Genomic DNA, 24,078 nt, shown 5'->3' on the forward strand with positions numbered 1-24,078 from the left:
CAGGTGACAGATGACGTAGGTCACGTGACCTTGTGACGCCATCACGGCCTGCCCACCGTGGAAGGTGGCAACTTGTCCATCTGATTGTGAACAAACTGCCCACCTCGCCGATTCAAACAAATCATTCAGTTTGAAGGATTGCTCAAAATGGCCCATTCTACGCGATACGAGCCGCTTCTGGACGAGTAACCCTTCCAGTATGCTGCAAAAGAAGTGTACTTCTGTTTCGGACGAACTTTTTTGTCAGCTGTATGGGCAAGAGAATATTTAACTTCCCGCGAAACCTGACAACGCGGTGCGATCACTGCGACCATGGCGTCCAAGGTGGCGTCCTGTTCTCGCGCCTACGCTGCTCTGCAACTGCGGTGGCAATTCCGCAGCATCGACACTTCACTTCGTAGATGCAAGCTACACATAACTGCAGCTTTGTGTGAAAAGGTGACGTCCATTCGTCTGATTTTATTTCGCAAAGAGATACTGCTCCCCCATAGCCCGGACTATCGACAGGTGCCCGTCTGTAAGTTTGGTTATGGCTGTTGCCGAGGAGATTTACTGTTTTGTAAGCCTCTCTGGATGGAGGTACCATCCATATTCTGAACGATTCCGTGCCATCAGCAGTGTGCATGAGGGTCCGAGGTCGACCTTGCAACTGTACTTTTAGTGCGAAAGCGCTACTTCACGAGCAAAGCTGAAAAAACCCGAGGTATGTGTGAAGCCTCAACCTCTGACGGAGTGCCAGCGGCGGAGGCCTTGCGCAGCTTCTCCGTGAACGCGCGGAACCCCCCCCCCCCCCCCGCTTCCTCCTCCCTGCGCGGAAGCAGTATTACAGGTGATTTTAGAATGGGACCGTACCATAACAAATGGATTAAGGAACAGGTCAAAGGGACAAACGTTTGAAAGAAATAGTTTTCGCTCGCTCTCGCCGAGTTTCACTAACTAGAGTTTCACTAGCGCAATGCTTGTTTTCAGCCGGAAGTCCTAACGCGAGTGACGGTGTCATCCTACCTGCGCGGTCTCGTTTCTCGAGGAACGAACGGCGTTCGCCGAGTGGAACCGGTCGAAGGCCCTTTTAGTTTTGGTCAGAATGTGTGAGCGCGGGTTATGCAGCATGCCTCACAGTTTCCTGTCCATGAGCGGGAGCTGGCGCCAGCTATCCAGGAGGGTGATCAAAGCGGCGTTTCCTTCGCCAGGCTCGAAAGCTTCGTTTCATGGACGGACGAGCCGACTGCCTGCCACGCGCATGCGCAGCAGGATCCTCTTGAAGCGTGGTGACAAGCACGCCAACTTGGCATCAGAATATTTTGCTCAGTCCGGATCAGGCCTGAATCAGCGAAGCAGAGGTCGCTCTTATGTCTGAGACGAGAAAGTGAGTGCGTTGTTAGGAACTCGAGGTGTAGAGTGAGGCGGCCCAATCAGCCCGGCAGAACTTCCCACGTCCAAGGAAGGGTCCGAAGTTCGCTGCGCAGTCGAAAGTCGGCGCTGCCCACCTTCGTCAGTATGGTTCACGCGGCAGGCTTAGCTGGGCAAGAAAGGAAGGGAGGCCTGCGTCGCCGAAGCTTTGAGTGTAGCTGCCGGCTTTTTTCTACCAGGTGATGAGACAAAGGTGGGACAGTTTTCGACCTCCGCAGTATACTCATGGAAAGGCAAATGGTCCGGAGCCGCGGGCGTCGATGCAACCAGTGGATGGATAGATGGATGTTGGGGCATTTCCTTTGAAATGGGGCTGTGGCGGGTGCCACTGTGCTCGTTTTTTGTTGTTGGTGTTTGTACTCCTTTACCAGCCTGCCAAGCTTACAGGCACCAGCTTAAAATTCGTTTTTTTTTTTAAAATTCCCATTAATCATGAACTTATACCAGGTGTCCCAGCTAATGTAACCAAGCTTTTAAAAAACACGGGATGCCCTAGCCGTCTGAAACCAACTGAGGGTTCTTTAGAGTCGCGTCACCTAGTCAGCAGTATTTTTTCGTTTTTCAAGGTTAAGTAATTAGTTAAGCTTAATTAGCTAACTTTTTAATTATTTACTTGATGAACAAAGTGTCAATGGAAAAGTTGTAGATCGATCGCTTTGAGAAACAGCTTACTGAGACACTTGCAGCAACGTACTATTTACGTAAAGTAGTTTTTTTACCGGCCTTTAATCGTAATTCGGACAATAAAAAAAAAGCTTCTACGTGACAACTTTGCCACTTCAACGTCCCAAGATGCACCTTAGGGAATAAAATCCTGTTTTCCTGAAGTCCTCTCCTCGATGAGACTTCTGGTGCACATTGGGGCAGAGATGCGAGCGAGCAGCTGGCCACGTGAATGCAGCTACGTAAATCGTACCGTGATGGAAACAGCACTACTAGCGGTTTTTAGAGGCGATCTAAAACATTTTCATTGACACTTTCTTCCTGAAGTCAATAATTAAAAAGTTAGCTAATTAAGCTTAACTAATTAATTAACTTTGAAGAATGAAAAAAATACCCGAGACTAGGCCATGCGACTCTGAACAACCTTTAGTTGGTTTCACTGGACTAGGACACTTCGTCTTTTTTAAAAGGTTGGTTACATTTAGCTGGGACACCCGGTATATTTAGGTCATCGCCCTGCGTTTTAGCCACCAGCCCTCCAACCTTTAATTTTTTTTTTTACTTATGTCTGCCGCAGATGCGTTCACAATGCATTCGTTATTTCTAAACCTATAGGGCCCGGGGATAGCTCGGGAAACAGATTAGCTTGCGGCACGCCCTCTAAAGAGTGCGCAATTTTAGCCTGCTGAACATTATACCATTTGAAAACAAACGCACGTGGGTGAAGCAGGCGTGGTACGCTTCCATGAGGCGCCAGTTGCGCATGCGCGGTGTCTGGTGCGTGCTTGACGACTCCGGAAGTTGGACGGCTTGTCCCGGAAGGCGGGCGTCTGCTGTGCTTTTCGGTGCAAAAAGGCGCGTCTTTCGCCCTTTCGTTAGTAGTTTTTTTTTCTTTGTTCTGGTGTAATATCTGCTGCTGTATGAAAGGGATAAGATATCCTGAACGCGAGAAATGTGAGCATAGTTTGGAGAACCCTGCATTTTCAGAGAAACCGAGGAAAACAGCCATGCAGGTTTCAGTCTCTCGCGGTAAAGGGGTGCGTTCGTAATACGCTACCATTTCTTTCTAGTGCAAAGGGACACTGGTGAAATAATGGTGAGGGTGAGGTCATTTTAAAACCGAAGAAAAGGCGAATGACGGCGGAAATCCGGACACCCGTCCCTCGAACGGCCGCTCAATCGAGTATAAGCAGCTGTAGTTTCGAGTTTCAGGCATCCGATGCCCTCACATTAGCGGCATGACGTAAATTAGGGTAGAGCTTCAAGCACTTAGCAAAACACGGCGCTGAGCATGCTGGTTCATATTCTTAGAAGGGTCTTTCGTAGCACAATGAGGCGACACAGAGCTCCGTGCATGTGTGTCCGATTGTCCCATGGCGTTGCAAAGGACCCTTCTTCCTGAAACGTCTTTCCCGAAAAATTTTATGATATTGTACAGTTGACGGCGCAGCACGTGGGTATTGTCGCAGACGAGGACGACGAAAAGACAAAATGTGAAATCAGTGAATCGAAACTGAAACTAAAAACCGTGTTGATGTCCGATCTATAGACTATAGTTCACTGTCAAAGGCTGTCTCCGGTGGCTTCACGCTTGGGCGCGCCATCCACCCGGGCCGTCATCTGTCGCTTGCGCCTGTCATCAGCCTGAACAGCGCATGCTCACGAGAACCTGGCTGTTCGTTTTCAGCCAGCGGAGCTCGGAAGAGGGCAGAGGAAAAGAGGCCGTGTGAACAAGGCGGATTACCTGTACCACTTTGTTTCCGCTCGCCTGGGTCCGTCTCGTAGTTCAAAGCTGCGCGCCAACAAAATATTGAGACGTTACAACTAGCGCAGTTGCAAGCACCTGTCTCTACTATTAAGGCGAAAGCCTGTAATCGCTCATGCTCGCTGTCGCGTCCGTCCGTGCACTGGAATCATTCCAACTGTGGCCTCTCCTCCGCGCAGCGGCGCAACCTCCTCCCCCCCCCTTAGCAACTGGCGCGCCGGTGAGGGGCGCAGCTGTGCATAGTAACCGTGACGTCACACAGTAGCGGTAGAACGAGTGCGCGCGCGTCGGCGGTGGCAGCTGCACCGCCGCTCCTTCGCCAGACGTCTCGTTGCAGTCGAGTGAGTAAGATGCATGGCTCCGAAGCGGCCCAGTGATTCCGCGCCAAGCGGTTCGGGGAAGGGGCAGTCGGTTGACCACAAGGCTTTCGCCAAGCACACTTTAGAATTTCCAAATTGTCTTCGGTAATTTTTTTTTCCTCGTGCGCAATTCCCAACGCCTCGCGGCGTCTAATACCAACAGGCGGTGCTATTATCTTTATTCTGTGAGAGGAACAAAGTGCAGCCTCGTGCTGCCAGCTGATAGTATACATAGTATATTGTTACGTAAATGTAGGCACACAAGAAGTAGTCACTGAGGGATGCTGACAGCAGCTCACAGCAGCTCAATCGAACCACTGCCGGCCAACGGCGCACAGATCACACTTCGTCCTCTTCGCGCTCATTGCACGAGCACAGCACTGTCTTCTTCGTTGTCCACTGACACAACTCCCGGCGGCGAAAGCATCGTCCCGATGCTAAGTGGAAGACGGAGCAGGTGCACGGTATGGCTTGAGGCGAACCACGTGAACAACGTCAGTGGTAGGGGGGGGGGGGGGTGGATGACGACGGAGGGTCGAGGGGGGCAATCTCATAAGTCACGTCGGTCACCTGACGGAGCACGCGATAAGGGCCCTTATACTGATGTAGGAGTTTTTCTGAAAGGCCGACACGGCGAGAGGGATACCAAACGAGGACGAGTGATCCTGGCGTGTAGTGGACTGGGCGATGTCGGCGGTCGTAAACTGACTTCTGGTAGGCCTGGGAGGCGGTGAGACGGTCGCGGGCGATTTCGCGGGCCGAGGTTGCTTGAGCGATGGCGTCACGTGCGTACTCCGTGGTCGAGGCCGAAGAAAGCGGCAGGAGTGTATCCAGTGGCAACGCAGGATGCCGGCCATACAAAAGATAGAAAGGCGAATAGCCCGTGGTGTCATGCCGCGATGAATTGTAAGCAAATGTTACATAGGGCAAGGCAATGTCCCAATCACGATGGTCGGGTGCGACGTACATGGATAGCATGTCAGTGAGGGTCCTATTCAGGCGCTCGGTAAGCCCGTTCGTTTGAGGATGGTACGCTGTAGTGAGTTTATGCTGCGTGGAACAGGACCGGAGTATGTCGTCAACTACCCGGGACAAAAAGTAGCGGCCGCGGTCCGTCAGCAATTGGCGTGGGGCACCGTGATGAAGGATGACATTTTGCAACAGGAAATCGGCGACATCGGTGGCGCAACTGGTTGGTAAGGCACGTGTGATAGCGTACCGAGTGGCGTAGTCAGTCGCGACGGCGATCCAACGGTTGCCGGAACTGGACGTAGGAAAAGGTCCGAGGAGGTCTAGTCCGACACGATGAAAGGGTTCCAGAGGTACGTCGATAGGCTGCAGAAGGCCGGCAGGCAAAGTGGAGGGCCGCTTCCTTCGTTGACAGAGGTCACAGCTGGCAACGTATCGGCGAACACTACGGTAAAGGCCGGGCCAAAAGAAGCGGCGTCGGACCCGATCGTACGTGCGGGAGACACCGAGGTGTCCCGCGGTGGGCAGGTCGTGTAGTTCCGCGAGGACAGACGAGCGGAGACGCTGAGGAACGACGAGCAGGAGCGGAGGGCCGTCAGGGCGAAGGTTGCAGCGGTAGAGGATGTCATCCTGAAGGACAAAGAGTTGGAGCGAAGGATCGGGGTTGGCACAGGTGAGGCGGTCAATAAGGGGACGCAAGGAGGAATCTTGCCGTTGCTCGGCCGCGATGTTAAGCAGATCGGAGATAGCGAATAAGCATGGGCCGAGGTCATTGTCTCCAGGATCTGGCGGCTCCACAGGGTGACGAGACAGGCAGTCAGCGTCTTGATGTAGGCGCCCGGACTTGTAAACAACGGTGTAAGAGTACTCTTGCAGGCGCAATGCCCAACGACCAAGCCGGCCTGTGGGGTCCTTCAGTGAAGAAAGCCAGCAAAGAGCGTGGTGGTCCGTCACAACTGAGAAAAGGCGGCCAAACAGGTAGGGTCGAAATTTAGCGACCGCCCAAACAAGGGCGAGGCACTCGCGCTCCGTTATGGAGTAATTGCGCTCGGCGGTGGAAAGAAGACGGCTGGCGTACGCAATGACACGGTCTTGACCTTGGTGACGTTGGGCGAGCACAGCGCCGATACCATATCCGCTGGCGTCTGTGCGAACTTCAGTTGGTGCCGACGGGTCGAAATGGGCCAATATAGGAGGGGAAGTGAGCAATTGGATTAAGGAAGAAAAGGCCTCTCCTTGGGCAGGGCCCCAGGTAAAAGGGCTGTCTTTCTTAAGGAGGTCGGTGAGGGGACGAGCGATGCCAGCAAAATTTTTGATGAAACGTCGGAAATAAGAGCACAGGCCTACAAAGCTGCGTACGTCCCTGGACGATTGCGGAAGAGGGAAGTCTTTGACAGCTTGAACGTTAGCAGGGTCCGGGCGGACACCCGAGGCATCGACCAGATGTCCAAGGATGGTCAGTTGGCGACGAGCGAATTGGCATTTCGACGAGTTGAGCTGCAGCCCGGCTTTACGGAAGACAGAAAGAATGCTCGTCAGTCGTTCGAGGTGCGTGGAAAATGAGGGCGAAAAAACCACGACGTCGTCTAGGTAACACAGGCATGTAACCCATTTAAATCCTCGAAGCAAGGAGTCCATCATTCTCTCGAAGGTAGCTGGCGCATTGCAGAGACCGAACGGCATAACTTTGAACTGATATAAGCCGTCTGGTGTGACGAATGCAGTCTTTTCACGGTCTTGGTCATCCACAGCAATTTGCCAATAGCCGGATCGAAGGTCGATGGAAGAGAAAAATTTGGCTCCGTGAAGGCAATCCAAAGCGTCGTCAATTCTGGGGAGAGGATACACGTCCTTTTTCGTGATGCGGTTAAGGTGCCGGTAATCAACGCAAAAGCGCCAGCTCCCGTCTTTCTTTTTAACTAGGACAACTGGTGAGGCCCAAGGACTCGACGAGGGCTCTATAATGTCTTTGGTAAGCATTTGGTCCACCTCCTGCTGAATGATGTTCCGTTCTGTACTGGAGACCCTATACGGACGTCTGTGGATAGGAGCGGCGTCACCGGTGTTAATGCGATGCGTAACCACAGAGGTCCGAGCCAAAGGGCGGTTGTCGAAGTCAAAGATGTCGTGAAATGAGGAAAGAAGACACCTGAGGTCGTGAGTTTGTGCTGGTAAGAGGTCAGGGGCAATCATTTTTGCGTATTGGTCAGATGGTAGGACATCGGACTCGGGGCATTTCGGCGAGGGAGGTACACAGCCGGTGACAGCTGATACAACGCAGTCGGAAGCAGGGCACAGCGTGGCGAGCGACATGCCTTGGGGAAGCGGCTGAATGTGCGATGAAAAGTTGAGGATCGGAAGGGACGCTCGATTGGCAAACATAGTGACCACTGTATGTGCAAGGGCAACACTCCGTGTGAGAGGCACATCAAGGGCTGGAGTAACGATGTATTGGCCATCGGGAACTGGTGGGACGGAAGAGAATGATACGTAAGTGACGGCTTCGGGGTTCAGGCGGACAAAATCCACGGTACATAGGCGATGGACAACTGGAGCCGGTGGCTCCTCGTTAAAAGGTAGGGCGAGCTGAACGACACTTGTGGCGCAATCAATGAGGGCAGAATGTTCGGAAAGAAAGTCAAGGCCAAGGATGAGGTCATGAGGGCAGTGTTCGAGGACAGTGAAGAGAACCGAAGTATGGCGGCCGGCGATTGACACACGGGCTGTGCACATTCCAACGACAGCGGAAGTACCGCCATCGGCGAGACGAACAACAGCGGAGTGGGCAGGAGTGAGCACTTTCCTTAGGCGACGGCGTAGAGAGGCATTCATAACGGAGACGTGCGCTCCCGTGTCGATGAGAGCGGTAACAGGGATCCCGTCCACGTCTACGCTAAGTATATTCCGTCGGGCTTGTAGAGTCAAAGGAGGATTTCCAAGGTCGGTCGTCGGAGCAGCATCACCTCCAGACGCTGCAGCCATCAGTTTTCCGAACGGGATCGAGCATACGGGCCAGGAGATGATGGGCGTCGAGTTTGGGGCGACGGAGATCGACGACGGTAAGGAGACGACGAGCGGTTAGTTGGAGGGGCCTGAGCGTCGGAGCTTGCGAGCTGTGGTTCATGGGGCGACGACGAGCGGCGGGGATAGAAAGAATCAGGATAGCGGCGGTAGGTCGATGACGGACGGCTTCGGCAGTGTCGAGAGATGGGACCAACTCGGGAGCAGTTAAAACAGATGGGCCTGTCGTCAGGTGTTCTCCACTCATCCGGGTTGCGGCTGCGGCGAGTGTGGTACGGATGTCGGGCACCGAGCACGGGAGACACATTGCGAGCATCTGGGCAACTAATGGAGCATACAGGTCGGATCCCGAGATTGGCGAATTCTTGTCGGACAACAGCCTGTATAAGGGATACTGCAGGGGCACTGTCCGGTACCGATAATTGGGAAATTGTGGGAGACACTGCCTCTAGTTCTCGGCGTACAAGTCGTGTCAGGTTGTCGGATGTTGGCAGGGAGCACGGTTGGGATGAGTCTACGCAGGACGACGTTGCCGCCGTATTCGGCAACCGCGTGAACTGAGGGGAAATACGGCGGCTTTTCGCTTGTTCAAAGCGGCGGCATTCTTTTAAGATGGCGTCAACCGTTCCACAGTCCTTGTACACCAGCAAGTTGAAGGCGTCGTCTGCAATTCCTTTGAGAACGTGACCTACTTTGTCACTCTCTGACATGGCGGAATCAACTTTCATGCAGAGGGCTAAAATGTCCTGAATATAAGACACATATGACTCTGTTGAGGACTGTGCGCGGCATGCAAGCTCCTTCTTCGCAGCCAGGTGACGTCCGAATGGCTTACCGAACAATTCGGTAAGCTTCTGCTTGCACAGGTCCCAACTGGTCAGTTCTTCCTCGTGTGTCTCGAACCGGACCCTTGCAGTGCCCGTCAAGTAGAAAATGACGTTGGCCAACTTCATCGTGGGGTCCCACCGGTTGTGTGTGCTCACACGCTCGTACAGCGAGAGCCAGTCTTCGACGTCCACGCCATCGGTACCGCAGAATGTGCCCGGGTCTCGAGGGTGGGCTAGGACGACAGTTGGCGTGGCAGGCGCGTCGGTAGCTATCTCGACGGATCGGCTCGTCGGCTCGTCGGCTCGTCGGGTCAGCGGCATGGCGGCTCGTACCCCGCACCTCCACCAAGAGATGTTACGTAAATGTAGGCACACAAGAAGTAGTCACTGAGGGATGCTGACAGCAGCTCACAGCAGCTCAATCGAACCACTGCCGGCCAACGGCGCACAGATCACACTTCGTCCTCTTCGCGCTCATTGCACGAGCACAGCACTGTCTTCTTCGTTGTCCACTGACAATATATATATATATGTTTATGGTGCGGGCGCTCAGGTGACCATATCTGTTCTCACTGATTTGGGTCATCTTTCGTCATGTGTAGTCGGTGTCAGTGTGTGTATGTGCGCTTCATTATTTTCGCGCAGCGTTTGGTGCGAAAGCGCTATCACTAGCAAAGCTGGAAATCCCGAGGTATGTGTGAAGTCTCAACCTTCGACGGAGCACCAGTGGCGGTGGCCTTGCGCATCTGCTCCGCCAACGCGCGGCTGCCGATTGCGGCTCTCACGATTAAATGAGCTGCCTCCTGACACGGTGGGCAGGTCGCTTATATGTATACAGGGTGTCCCAGCTAACTTGGACCAAGATTTAAAAAAAATCTAAGCGTTCTTCAGAACTGACATCACGTGGATGTGGTTAGGCTTTATCTAAAGTTACAGTACATTTTTTTTTCGCTCGTCCTATTTGAGTAATTAGTCGAGGTGAAAAAATTGACTCTTTAAATATAGCTTGAATTGTTCAGGCGTCAATAGGAAAGTTGTGGAGCTGCACAAATATTGTCCAGCCAAGGCACTTCAAATTAACTTTTTAAATATAGCTTGTTATATGCGTCTTTGCTTGTTGGTATCTTGCTCTCAAATTCGAACCCATGAGATTGTCATCGTTCCTCCGCATGCATTCCGCTAACGTGAGAGCGCAGTTATCGCAGCAGAAACGGGAGCCGCGATTTCTTTCGGCTGCCGCCCTTACCCACTGGCGCTTATCTCGGAACCAAGCACAACACGAAGCTGTCTTGAGCAACACGAAAGGCGCGAAGCGAGTGATGTTTATTACAAAGCACGGATGAAAGCGCTGTAATCGCGGCGCATTCGAGCGCACCGAGCCGCTGACGGAGCGCGCTGTCACGTGCTTTATTTTTTTAGAACTCCGCGGGCTTTCGTTTTTCTCGAATAAAAACGGCCACGCTAAGTCTGTCTCGTTGCAAGTGCCGGGGTTGGACAATATTTGTGGAGCTCCACAACTTTCTTATTGACGCTGAACGTGTCAGTCTATATTTAAAAAGTTAATTTATTTATCTCGACTAATTATTCAAATAGGAGAAGCGAAAAATATGGTACTGTAACTTTAGATAAACCCTAACGATATCCACGTGATTTCAGTTCTGAAGAACGCTTAGGTTTTTTTTAAACCTTGGTCCAAGTCACCCTGTATATATGTATAGTATATGTTTTGTGTGTTCCTTGTTGCCCATGTCCTCGTCTTTTGTGCAGTTATATACAAGGTGTTTCACCTAAGGCTTTACACAATTTTGAAAACTAGGCTTTTTGAGTTAGAAGAGTGCTTTTTCCGCATAGCACTGTCAGCGGCGCAGTACAATGCAGCTAGGACGTGCTAACACTAGCAGGCTGGTTAACTAACATTGAATTGCTAGCTTTTTAACTATTACTGTTAGGCTCCCTAATTACTGGGCGATGTGTAGCCCGCCGTCAGTAATATCCATATCAGTTTTTAGAATTTCTAAAACACGGTTACCCTCGTCGCTGTGGCCCAACAAAATTCGGTTGCACCGCGCCATAATGCATGCGCTTTCGAGAAGCTTGCAGGGAAAGCAACCTCTCCAGTGCACCTAACTCGTCGAAATATTCAAAATTTGTTGGTCCACAGCCCCAACATGGATATTGCTTACTTTGAGCAACACGCCTGTGAGTAATTAAGGAGCCTAACAGCAATAGTTAAAAGTTAACTATTCAATATTAGTTAACCAGCCTGTTAGCACGTCTTAGCTGTATTCCGATGTACTTCACCGCTGAAAATGCTGGGCCCCAAAAAAAAAAGCACTCTTCTAACTGAAGAAGCCTATTTTTATAAATCGTGTAAACTGTAAAATTGTGTAAGCACCTTGCGTAAGCAGGCGGTGAATATCAGATGGATCCGGTAGAACATAAACGGAACGGAGTTGACACATGGTCAAGAAACAACTTCCTTTATTCAGACGCGCACGCACGCACACACGCACAGAGAGACGGACAGATACACACTAGGCACGATAAACAGCGTGCCACATAACCGGGTTCAGACAAGCACACAACGTCTAAATGCGGGGAACGGCGGTCAAAGTGCTCGCGCACTAGAACGGGCAAGGTTTCCGCTTGCTCTTGCTGTTTACTAGGCATCGTGCAGTAAGCGTACGCAGTTGTTTTGCGTTTGTCGACAGCATTGTGTGCAAGATGTGTCCACACTGCAGTTGTGCATGAATGGGCTTCCGCGTTGCGAACACCTGCAGCATTTGTTTTTTCTTCAGTGAGGGCGGAGGAAGGAGTTTCTTCCTGGAGGGACATTGGTTACTCCCTCCGTGCACTGCGATGGCGGCAGCGAAGCGTCGTGTCTCGGTATTAAATTTAGCTTGGTATCTCGCGTTCTCTTCCACGCGGGCCTTAGGTTGGGCCTCTCCGTCGGCCAGCTCCGGCAGCCGCAGCTGTGGGAAACGTAGTTGACGTACGAGAAAGATGTGAAAACGAGCGTGGCCAGGCAGCATCCTGCTCTCGGAGTGCAGTGGCGTTCGACGTACAAAAGTTAGCTCAAAACACAAGACAATCAGGTGGACAGGACAACGCGCTACTGACAACTGATCCTTTATTGAAAGAAACACGTAATATATAGGTGCACCGTCACACCACCTAACAGCTGCAGCAAACGTCAGAATGATGTAAAGGGTCATAAAAGCGATAGAAGACACAAAGACTTAAAACACGACGTAGCTAAAAACGATAAAAGCGGCGGGAGAACATTAAAAATCATGACACTTGGTGTATAGGGCCAAAGAAACATGACTGAATGGAATCCAACAGCATGGTAACAAAACGGTATTGCATAAAAATCTAACAAATGCAGTAAAAAAAACAAAAAAACACGTGAGGCAAGAAAACCCTGATAAAAAAGGCCTGTGCACTGAACAATTCAGATTACATAGAGGGGAAAAAAACACCTGTACACATGTTCGTACTCAGGAAAACCTTTCTAAAAAGCATTCCTCAGTTTTCTACAAGAAGATAGATGCATCGCTAACAGCATTTACGCCCTTTTTTCTGATCAAAAAAAGCTTCTTTTAATTCACGGGACACTCGATCATGGCCTCTACCTAGAACAATGTTTTTTTCAAGAATGGGCCGGCAGGAGTTTTGTTCACAGTCCTTGCTATGAAGAGGCAGATTCGAACCTGTTCCAGTCCCCATCGAAGTGGTGTGTTGTGCAGCAGAAGCGCCCCCACGGCGTGCAGCTGCTTTGCTCTCTCCCGCTCCACACATCTGCAGGCCTAGTTTCGTCCGCTAGGATGCGTCATTACTGGAATAAAAAACAAGAAGGTCAACAGGTTCCTAAGTGAAAAAAAAAGAGTGAAAGTAACCGTTCGTCTCAGCTCCATCCCCTGTCTTTACCCATTTCTTGAAGACTTTGTCGCTGCCTGCTCATTCTAAGTCGTCATCACCATCATCATCAGCCTCATTACGCCCACTGCAGGGCAAAGGCCTCTCCCATGTCTCTCCAATTAACCCTGTCCCTCGCCAGTTGCGCCCACCGTATTCCCGCAAATTTCTTAATCTCATCCGCCCACCTAATTTTCTGCCGCCCCCTGCTACGCTTGCCTTCTCTTGGAGTCCACTCCGTTACCCTTAAGGACCAGCGGTTATCTTGCCTTCGCATTACATGCCCTGCCCAAGCCCACTGCTTCCTCTTGATTTCAACATAGGATATCATTAACGCGCGTTTGTTCTCTCACCCACTCCGATTTTCGCCAAGTCAGACATTAGTCTACTTATTTACCGAGAGGCGTGCGGCCCACCGTAAGTGATATCCATATCAGTTTATAAAATTTCAAAAATCAAGAGACCCTCGGCGCTGTGGCCCAACAAATTTTGCCAACGTCGCTCCAAAAGTTATGCGCTTTCGAGAAGCTTGCAGGCAAAGCAACCCCTCCAGCGCACGTAGTATTCGTCGAGATAGTCAAAATTTGTCTATGGGTTCTCGAAATCCTATAAACTGATATGAATATTACTCGCGGTGGGCCGCACTCCTCTCATCAAATAAGACTAACAATAATGGCTAAAAGGTTAACTACTCAATATTAAGGCGTAAGCTCATACTGGCTCATACTGTCGTCCGTTAACAACGCGTGTCACACGCGTTTAACGCGGGAACTAAAAAAGATAGATGAAAACTAACAGTTGTTTCAGATAGAGGAGGAAAAAATGAACCCAGAAGCAAAATTTTGTGGCTGTAGATTAATTAGTTAATTAATTATAGGCAAACATGTCGAAATTGTGTCGAAATAGCGCTGACGTCGATATAGCCGCAGGAACGGTGTGACGTCACATCCACTGGAAGTCATCACGGTATAGTGAAAATTGTCACAGAATGGTCGGAAAAACGTCGGATTGGTGCCAAATTAGGTGAGAAAATGTGTAATTAAGCATAATTAGCACTTACGGTGTGACGTCACGGCATAGTGTCCTCGGCTTTCGCCTCTCAACACTTTAGTTGCCAAAGTGTACTGCAATTTTTAGTTAACCAGCCTACTAGTTAGCACGTCTTAGCTGTATTCTGACGCGCTACACATCTGACAATGCTGTGTCGCAAAAAGTGCTCTTCCGACTGAAAGAGCCGATTTTTGGGAATTGCAGAACATCTTTGGTGAAAGAAAGTGCGGTCATGTTTCGCCTGGAATGGACGCAGAAATGGGGAACGCGGCCGTTTGAGGTGCACGTTGCTCGAAAACACCGAACCGTCGTCTTTGGCGAGGAGGACGGGCGCCGTGTACTACTCTTCCTGCTTCTGCCCAGACATCCACTGCTGCTGGCACGAGTTCACGGCGGCGCTGCCGAAACGCCCTGTGGCGAAGCCGCAGGCCGCCTCCACCGGGCAGCGATGCGCGCAGAGAGAGGCGCGTTCTGCCTGGCTTATTCCGCGCCTGACTTTTGTCTGCCGAACTGTTTTGCATAATCGCGGCCGTGGAGGTCATACATGTGCTCCGGCCATTTTTGTTCCTGTCCTCCTCAGGGCCGTTTCACATGCTGCGACTAGAACGAAAATAGTCGGCCTAGTCGGTGACGCCGCAGTGCGATTTTCGCACAGTGCTTTCACATGCAACGCGTACCCAGCGAATTCGGTCGGAGGGACACGCAAGGTTGCTCGATGTTCGCATAGGCAACCCACGATTAAACGCGACAGAAACGCTGCACGGAATGTGTTGGCAATGTTATGACCAGCGTGTTTTTAGATGCAAGGCAATATTTCGTATGTTTTGATTACAATAAACAGTTTTGCTTACGCCGCGGGAACAGCTCCCACGTGACCTCACGCCGAGACGGCGTGTGACGTCACGTCACGTGCGAGTTGTTGCCGCTCTCGCGCCTGGAGACCGGTCGTGGCCGCGGCAGCTGCTCCCGCGTGACGTCACGTCACGTGCCGTCTCGGCGCTGCCCATTGGTCAGTCGCAGAGCGAACACACCGACGCTGCGACTGGATTCCAACCGGACGGAACTTGGTCGCAGGCCGTCTGCGGCTAGACCTACGGCCCTCCCCAGTCGCAGACCGACAGAATTCGCAGCGTCGCAGGCGAGAATCGCATGCATGTGAAACGGCCCTCACAGAGCGAGCTGGGCTCGGGAAAGGCTTGCTGCATTCGCCGCCGCGGTTTGGGATCCAAACGTGCGGATGGGACCCGTGGTTTTTCACGTCATGTGTGACAGGAGACCCCGATGCGGTGCCGGGGGTGTCGTAACGCGACCCGCAGCGACTCCCGTCCCGCGTTGGCCAGCAACTTTATTGAAGTACACACTGCTGTGACCGCCGAGCGAAAAGAAGCGCCCCCTGCATATACACTCAGGGAAGTGTTCAAAGGTGCTCTGAAAGCGGCTCTAATAAAGTTGCGGTATGCCTGGGATTTAAAGCACGCTGCTTGACGAATCTTTATCAGCAAGCATCTTTCTAATGCGCTTTATAGAAGCTCAGTTATCTGTAGTCAAAATTTGAACTTCAGTGTCTTTCCGAAACAGTGGCAGTTTAGTCCACTTGCAAAAAAATTGCTGGGGCTTATCTTTGGTTAAGCCGAGGTAATTGCGAAAGCAATATCCCCTTGGCTACGCTATGTGTTTCGCTTATGGGTGGTGCACATTGCTAATGTCCGTGTGTACCCACGAAATGAAAGGCCATATATGTAGACGTTTCCAAACTTTTATTCATTCTCAGATTGTTCTTTGTGTAGCCCATCATTCTCAGGAGGTTCTTCTTTCTGTAGCCCAATGAAGACACTCCGGTGATCAGTGAAGTAGCGGCTCTATGAATTCACGTCTCGTATGGTGTATCCATCGTCAAGGGATTGCCTATACAACACCAAATCTCTGGTATGACGTCAGTAGTCACATGACCGACCGCCAACTGTCGTTCGGCCCCGAAGTCTAGCTGCGGCGCGCTGAAGAGCCGACTTGGTGCACCATCTCTCGCTCTGGTATGACGTCAGTGGTCACATGACCGACCACCGACCGTGAAGGGTAGGTTGCGGTACCGCGAAGAGGCGACACCTGGCGTTGTATTGCTTTCGCAATAAAAACTGTGCTTTCGCACATTATTTCGTGCTTAGCAATGCTAAAGCGCCAGCTATTTTTTTTTTCTTTGACATCACGGCGACCTCGTCCGGGCTTTTGATGACCACTGCTGCTGGTCAACACCCGGGGCGGGTTTCGTTGCCATGAGCCGTGTAATGCTTACGCGTTGAAAGCTGCCTGCATGCAGGCGCGCCCCGCGCCACCTTCGTTGTCACTTGGTTGGACGCGCGGTCGATGCCGTCAAACCCTTAGAAATGCTTCACGGGCGCTCTGTGCCCGCCTTTGTAGGAGGTGGGACGCGCGGTCGTTAAGACGTTGGAGAATGCCTTGAACGCGGTCATTGCCGCCTAGACAAGCGTGGTCCGGCGTTCGAAGGGGCGCCAAATGAAAGGGACGGATCGGACGCGCGGCGGGGTCCCCTGGCCGTGAGGCGCAGCCGCACTACAGTGTCGGAATCTCGAGAACACTTGGTTCTGACTTGGTCGCCGCCTTGGGCGACGTCGCTGAAGACGAGCGCAACGAAACGGGTGCATAAAGGTTCGTTTACTGACAACGCTCCGCATGCATTCCTGCAGTGGGGTTTTGGTAGGAAAGCAATTCTAGCCGCACTCCCCGGGTTTCAGCGGTTTGTGTGAAGCCTCCGAGTCGCAGGTGTAACTGGGTCACTTGGTCAGTGGACACCTCAATCGCGCTGTGAGCTATAGGCGGTGGCGTCCACCTACAAATTGAGGCAGTTGTTCTCACTGTCCTTTTCTCAAATTTCTCAAAACCAGCGCAACGTTAAGACTCCCTTGATTTTTTTGAGCGATGAGCTCTACTCCTCCTGTACAAAGCTGAAGGTCATGTGGCTACGAAATTTGACTTTCAAACCAGGAGGAGCGGAGGCTTGGCTCTGACGTCATGTCACGTGGGTCGCCACAGCTGCGCGCGTTGAGCCGACGGCGCTTGCTCGCTTCGCAGCGGTCGAATCACGTGACTCGCTGCGCCTCGCCACAGCTGCGTATGCCAAGTCGACGGCACTCTCGCAACTGCCGGAAATCACGTGACGCGCCGTTCGCTATATCAAAGCGTGTGGCGTCACGAATCACCAGACAGTCCTCACTTTAATAAAGTCCGAAGCCAAACCATTCATAAAGTTTAATGAAAGCTAAACCATGTCTCACCATGTTTGGCAGAGCTTTCGCTCGTCTTACTGTGTTCAACCGGGTTGAACCACAGGTAACGTTTCGGAAAGAAAAGGCATATATCTGACTCCGTGGGTCAGTGGACACCTCAACCGCGCTTTGAGGTGCGTGACGGTGGTGTCCACTTGCAAAAAAAAAGTGCTTTCGCACAATATTTCGTGCCAGCAATGCTAAACCGCCAGCCATTTTTTTCTTAATGTCGTTGAGTTGCCGGGCGGTAATGCGCTTATCGATCACAACCTTAGTCTGCAGTGAAGCTCCGCCTCCATTGAGGACCGGCGCACAGAATTCCTCCTCGACAAAAAAGAAGAATAGTCCGTTGTTAAAACTTCTCTTGTCAAGAAGCTAATCACGAGAAAAAAAGTTAGAAGCTCTAGAATTTTGATACCTGGCTTGTTTAATAAAGTCAAACATTAAAAAGCTTATTTCGTTTACTTTTGTGCCTGGCTAGTGCAGTAATACAGGACGCCGCGGATCGCGGCCCAGTGTTAGCAACTGCTGTTTTTTTTTTTAAAGTTATATCCTACTATAGCATTATATATTTCGTCTGCTGTCCGAATAGCGAAAAGCGGCGAAAAATGGCTTTTGGAGCCGTGCCACTGTAAACGAGTGCAACAAAAAACAAACAAGCAATAATACTTGGCTGCAGCTGATTCAAAGAGCGCGGCTAACGAGGAAAGCATGTGCAACCTGTAGTTGATGTTGGTGCACAGGGGAAATCCGTGCTGCCAGAGGGCTTACAAAGACCACCGAGCCCACGAAAGCTTTGATGTTTCGTGTGCGTGTAGTCTTCTTGTGCGCTCTCAAGTAGCTCGTTTTTCCTCTTTGAGCGCGGCTCTGTGGGCTAACCTGGAGTGTACTCGTCATTATCATCAGCTTGACTGCGACTATGTTTCTCCAATTAACCACCGTATCCCCGCAAACTTCTTGATCTCATCCGCCCACCTAACTTTCTGCGGCCCCCTTCTACGCTTGCCTTCTCTTGAAATCCACTCCACTACCCTTAAAGGGGCCCAGAAACACAATCTTAGTTGACTGTTTCGCCTATTGATCGCATACAGTGAGTTACAGTGGTGCTATTAGCGTCGGTAATACCGCGTATATTCCGTTTTTTAATATTTTAATGTCCTCCCAAAAACAAATTCGTGGCTCTGATGGTGTCCCCACACAGTGGCGGGTTTTAGCAGCGGATGTGACGTCACCTGGCGCGAGCTTGACTATTGAAAAAACAGTAAATATACTGCAAATTGTGTGAATAAATAGAGAAACATTTTGTCACCTGTCGGTGTTTTATATTAGATCAACAAAGACAACTTGTTCGTCTTAGATAAAAGCCCTGCAAAGCAAGTAAAATAAAAATACACCACCAGGGACTCTGGCATGGAAACGACGCTGCCATTCTCAGCAAGAACGAGTTACGCAGAGCAGGCAACCATGGAGTGCAAACTTCCGCGACGTGCTCTGGCAGGCTGTTTTGATTGGTTGCGCCAGGTGCCGTCATTGGGAGAGTGAAATAGGAGTGGGAAGCCCCGCCAAAATCGAGTCGAAGGCAGCGTTTTGTTTGCTTGTATTTTGAAATTTCTTCGTTGAATAACTCCTGTTCCTGTGCATCGATTCCTGTAACTCTTTTTGAGTCAGCATCTGTGTGACATAAAGGATCCACCTGAAGTATAGCCGGTATCCCCCCAAGCAGTGTTTCGCAGCTCCTTTAAGGACCAGCGGTTATCTTGCCTTCGCATTACATGCCCTGCCTAGCTTCATTTCTCCATCTTGATTTCCACTAGGATGTCATTAACCCGCGTTTGTTCCCTCACCCACTCTGCCCGCTTCCGGTCTCTCGGCGACGAGAATTGACCGCAATTCTTTTTTTTATTCTCTCTCTGCGTTTTTTTTTTCGCGCACCGACAGGAGACACCGCGGACCGCCTGCGTGCGCTTGGTACCTGGGACTCTGACAGAGTCACTTATCGATTCTCGTGTGCGTGCATGGTAGTCTCTGAGTGGTACGGGGTGCGCTACAAAAGAGTCCCGGTGCCGCGCCGTGCGTCCGCGGGCAGGGGTGGGGGGGGTGGCTGCCCCTGCGTTGTGCTTCGCGAGACCAAGCTCGGCGCCTGCCCCGCGGGCACGCACGCGCCGTCCGCAGCTCGGCGGCAATGTTGACTCTCGAGATCGTCGCCGTGGTGGCGGCGGAAACGCGGGGCGCTCTTTCTTATTCCTCCGCTTGTTTGATTTCCAGACTCTGCGCTTCGCTGCTGGTCGCCGTCGTCGTCGGTGCCTGCATTTCCCGACGACGTTCGCCGCGTCGCTAAGCCCCCGAGGCTTTGCGCTCGCGACGGGAAAGCCGGGATCGTGGCTATGCTTCCGCGGGAGAGCTCTCTCTCTCTCCGTCTCTCACCGCAGTACGCGCGGGGGACGTCGCGACTTTTTCTCCTTGATATCGCGCGAGAGCGTGTTCCGTTTTCGATGCGTATTTTTGCGTCGGGAAGTGCCTTCTGCGGCTTTGGTGTCGCGCGGTGTTGCGTAACGTGTTCACGTGACGACGCGGCTTCCCAACAAGGGGCCCTTGCTTCGCGGCTGAGCCGGGGGTCGGAAACTTGGAATAAAGTCTCGTACATGCCACCTCGCCCGAATTTCGACCAATCTTCCCGATAATACGAACGCGGCCTTATTTCTCCCGACAGTTGTTCCCGACTTAGTTTAGAATTTTCTTCTTTAAAAAAAAAAACAACAAAAAGAAACAAACAAAAAACTGTGCAGTACAGGCGAACGATAATCGCTGGGACGTGCTTGTTATTCGGTCGATGTCTAAATGACCGCGGCTATTACAGGGACCGGTAAATTTTTCAGGTTCGGAAAATTCGAACTTGCTTGTCTTTCTATGACGAGTGGCCGGCTTTCTGGCTCGTTTACACTTGGGCATTTGGCGGCGAAAGCGAGCGGAATCCGCCGCCGCAGGAGAGATTTCTCCCAAATACCCAGCTTTCGGAAAGCCGGAAAAATTCCGCCGATTTCCGTCGGGCAATCACGGTAAGGAGAAAGTTGCTTTCCCCCGGAGACATCCATGGCGACGCCCTTCGAAGCAGGACCCCTCGCTTCGGACTGAATTTGTCATTTGTATACTGCCCTTTCGGGTACGTTCACTGGCCGTGAATGGGGCACCGGTCTTTCGCTTCCTCTCATATCGCCTTTATATATAAAGAAAAAAAAAACGCACTGGTGATAAATTTTTGCCGCTTGCAGGCCTAGAAAGGAGCGTTGGTTTGTTGACAAAATGGTGATTGTTCTAACAACCAGATGGCGCAGCTAAGCTGAGCTTATCGTTGCGTCTCATTTGCATACGTTGATGTAAAAGTGCGAATGTAGAAAATGGCGTAACCTTCGCCAAAAGCCTGCGTTTAGCATACGTAAGCGTGCATACGCTTATGATATGTACACAACTTCGATTTATGCTCTTTTTTTTTCTATCCATATCTGTGTACGCCGCGAGCAGACGACACGCACGTCGAGGTACGGAGGAACACGTTTAACGCGCGAGAGCTCGCAGTCGAAGCGGCGACGTGGTGGTCGAAAAGTGCGAACGAGGGAGCATTTCGGCGGCGGCGGCGGCGGATTTCGCTCGCTCTCGCCGCCGAATGCAGTGCGTATTTCCGACAGCTTTTTCTTAAGGAGCGAGGTTCTGGCGCTTTCTGCGTTTCTGGCGCTGATCCTGTGGTGCGGCAGCCGCCATGTTGAATTTTCTGCTGGTTTAATCAGTTTCTGTATGAGCTATTACGGTACATGTCCGGGATGTTCGCTGTTTTCCTCGCGGTTAAGAGGTGTTGTGAGAAAGTAAAATGCAGGCGGATAGGAATCGATTCCGAGGGCATGGCTGAGCGAAACCGTTAGCGTCCTGACATTGTAGACTTTTAGCATAGCGCGTTTTACTGCTTGCCGCGCACCGCCACTATAGTTGCGCCTTGAGGGCGTGCGCAGTGGCGGCGGCTAACCCTCGAAACAGTCCGTCTTTCAGAAGAGCCCCTACAAAAATGCTTCTTGAGACAGTGTTGAAGTTCTCATGAGCAGACTCAACACGCCATGTTGAATTTTTGTTGTGACCATGCAGGATGGGCTAGTGTTGGTGAATTATTGAGGCCGAGTTGCAACTCATTGGAAAAGTGGCCACTGTGCTAGAGTTGAGCCTTATCAATGAAATTTCTGCTTTGCGTTCATGTTGAATTCATGTTGGAGTTACGGGAGTGAATCAAAACGCTATTCTGAATCTTGGCTGGGGCAAAAAGGAAAAAAATCCTGAGAATACATTCGTATTGCGCCAGATGGAGCGACTACCAATGCACTTTTCGGCGGTATATTGATATTTATTGCTGCAATTTCTCGTTAACGTGAAGCCGTCATCCCCTGTGACGTAGTGCTCCACATATACGCACAAACACATATGTATATAAATATATATATACATACATACACACTCTAGCCCTACCCCTCCATCAGATAAAGAGCATGGGACAGTACTGCACACGAGGCTATGAATGAACTGACTAATAGTTCATCTTACGATCTTAAGTGCAACCTCGGCTTCGCCCTTATATAGTCCTACTCAGGGGTGTCCGGACCTGCGCAGGTTGTGGCCTGCCGATCAGCATAGTTATCTCAGTTATTACTATTAAGATTTATTTATTTAACCTACTTGTATCCGGACGACGGACCACGGACCGGTCGTGCTGGGTCGACCGTGCGTGGCCCGGACCCAGCCCAGCTGGCAGACCGGGCTGACGACAGACCTGACCCGGAGGGATATACTTTCTTGACCCCGCCGATCCGCGAAATGCTAATAATAGCGCGCTCATTCCCATTTTTTAAAAAGTATTTTACAGTAGTGTGATGGGCTTACATTCGAGCGATAGTTGAGTGCAGCACTGGCGTCGCCTAGCAAAAACAGATAGGCGTGAGAGATTTGTGGCCACACCTGGCGGGCTCCGTTGTCAGCGATGCACTTCATCCTTTTAAACACCAGTCTCAAAGAAGCGGCCGATCCAGGCTACGTCTTCTAGCTTGATGCCGGTGCGTGCTATAGGACCGCGCGCGCATATGAATGGGCGTAGAAGATACTAACACTGCATCTAACTATTTTCCCGAGGTTCGTCGCGTCGTTTCTCGCGCACTTTGATGGAGGGAAAAAAACGCAACTCGTCCACCATTTTTGCCAGTGGTTATAAGCGGATTAGGCTAGCTCGCGGCCTCTCGCCGTGCTTCGTTCTCGAATATCGCAGTCAAAAGTTCACTTTCCGCGGCATGAAAAAAAACTGGAATTTCTCGTCGGCTCCGGGGGGCGGACTTCACAGGCCGGAAGTGGGGCGTCAAGTGACGCCTGGCCCGCGGGGCAAAGCAGGTCCGCAGTCCGTCGTGTCTGTATGCACCTTTAGCCGCACTATTTACGTGCGCCCATGAGCCTCCTCGTAGAGACATCTTACAGAGCAACTGTGCTTTCAGGGACAGATTTGTGGGGGGCGGGCAAATATGGCTGCCACCCCCCCCCCCCCCCCACCCTCCCCTTCCCCCTTCCCCAACCCAGAAATTTTACATAGGCAAATGATGTTGAATCCTATTTCTTGGCGGTAAAACTACAAAAATACATGGTTCAGTAACCCATAAATCCGCCCATGTGTGCTTGCCGTTCCCTTCATAGCCCATACTTTAGGCTTCCTTGATGCAACATGGACTGGTGAAAAGCTGCTAAAGTATGCTGATCTGTCCTCAGATCAGTTCGTTCTCGAAAGGCTTCTGCCCTCGAAATTAGACCAAACCGTTTTGAGGCCTCGGGTGTCTGGCAGCACTTTCTCTTCGTGACCATGCGCGAAGAAATCTTTCGGTGCTTCTCCGCCAATACGAAGTGGCACAGCATCGTAATCATCTGGTCGGGTTCGTCAGTTTTGGTTCCAGCGAGTGTTTGGAATTAATCGTCGGACATGTATTGCGTTTAGAGTCAACTTCCTCAGTGGCATCTGCTGTGCAGCGTATCGTGAAGTGGTTCTTTTTCTTGCATGCGCTGCGTGTCACGCGGTAGCGTTAGAGCGCGCTTTCGGTGGTATGAGCGCAACTGCGGGGGTCTGGGAACGACATTCCCATTGGTCGATGACGATGTGACGTCACAGGCTCTAGACCAATTAACAATGGGCATTAGGTCGCATCAAGACCAACCGCGTGGCCACCTACGTCCAGTGTGACGTAACGTCACACAGGGAGCTGCGGAATTAAAAGCATTCGAAACATTAGAGAAATTGCGATTTTAAGGTCACAACATGACGTAAACATCATTATTATATGCAAGAATGCAAGGTATAAGTTATTGGCGCTGAAAAGAAGATTGGGGTAATTAAATGGGAACCTGACCTGTGACTTTTGAGTCTCGAGTCAGAGGTGCTATCCCTAGGCTATCGAGGCAGTTGGACCTCAGTGTGACCCCCCATACAGGTGTGACCTCCAAGGCCCAGCTAACGAGAGGTTCTGTGGTGCGGCCTTGAGGTCTGCCGGTTCTGTGCCTCGTAGATCGCACCATTGGATCGGGAAGGGCGAGCCTTTTATGGCGCTGGCTGAGAAGCCACCTTGACGTCCACAGGCTACAAACTCGGAGGTTGGAGTAACAGTGGCGTTTGTTGTGTGACAGGACAGGTCAGAAGGACAGAGTTAATTGGAAAGATTGAGAGGCCTTTCATGGGAGGGGCCTTTGTCCGGCAGTGGGCGTAATCGGGCTTATGATGGTGATGATGATGGTATCAGGATCTCGGCTGC

The 24,078-nt window shown here is 51.3% G+C and overlaps 2 protein-coding genes across 2 annotated transcripts in view; one reads left to right on the top strand and one right to left on the bottom strand.

Moving 5' to 3' along the window:
* LOC149371544 (uncharacterized) overlaps positions 1-24,078 on the top strand; it is a 159,057-nt gene that overhangs the window by 3,507 nt on the left and 131,472 nt on the right. The gene's annotated exons all lie outside the window — the stretch shown is intronic.
* On the bottom strand, positions 3,637-9,526 carry LOC149371545 (uncharacterized). Its single transcript, XM_089580416.1, has 2 exons — positions 8,385-9,526; positions 3,637-3,717 (listed from the first exon to the last, which is right to left on the bottom strand). The coding sequence occupies exons 1-2, from the start codon at positions 9,333-9,335 to the stop codon at positions 3,637-3,639; spliced, it is 1,032 nt and encodes a 343-aa protein (XP_089436542.1). The 5' UTR covers positions 9,336-9,526.

This window comes from Amblyomma mixtum, chromosome 1, assembly GCF_055824585.1.
Source record: "Amblyomma mixtum isolate Tamu chromosome 1, ASM5582458v1, whole genome shotgun sequence".
In the NCBI taxonomy this organism is placed as follows: Eukaryota; Metazoa; Arthropoda; class Arachnida; order Ixodida; family Ixodidae; genus Amblyomma; species Amblyomma mixtum.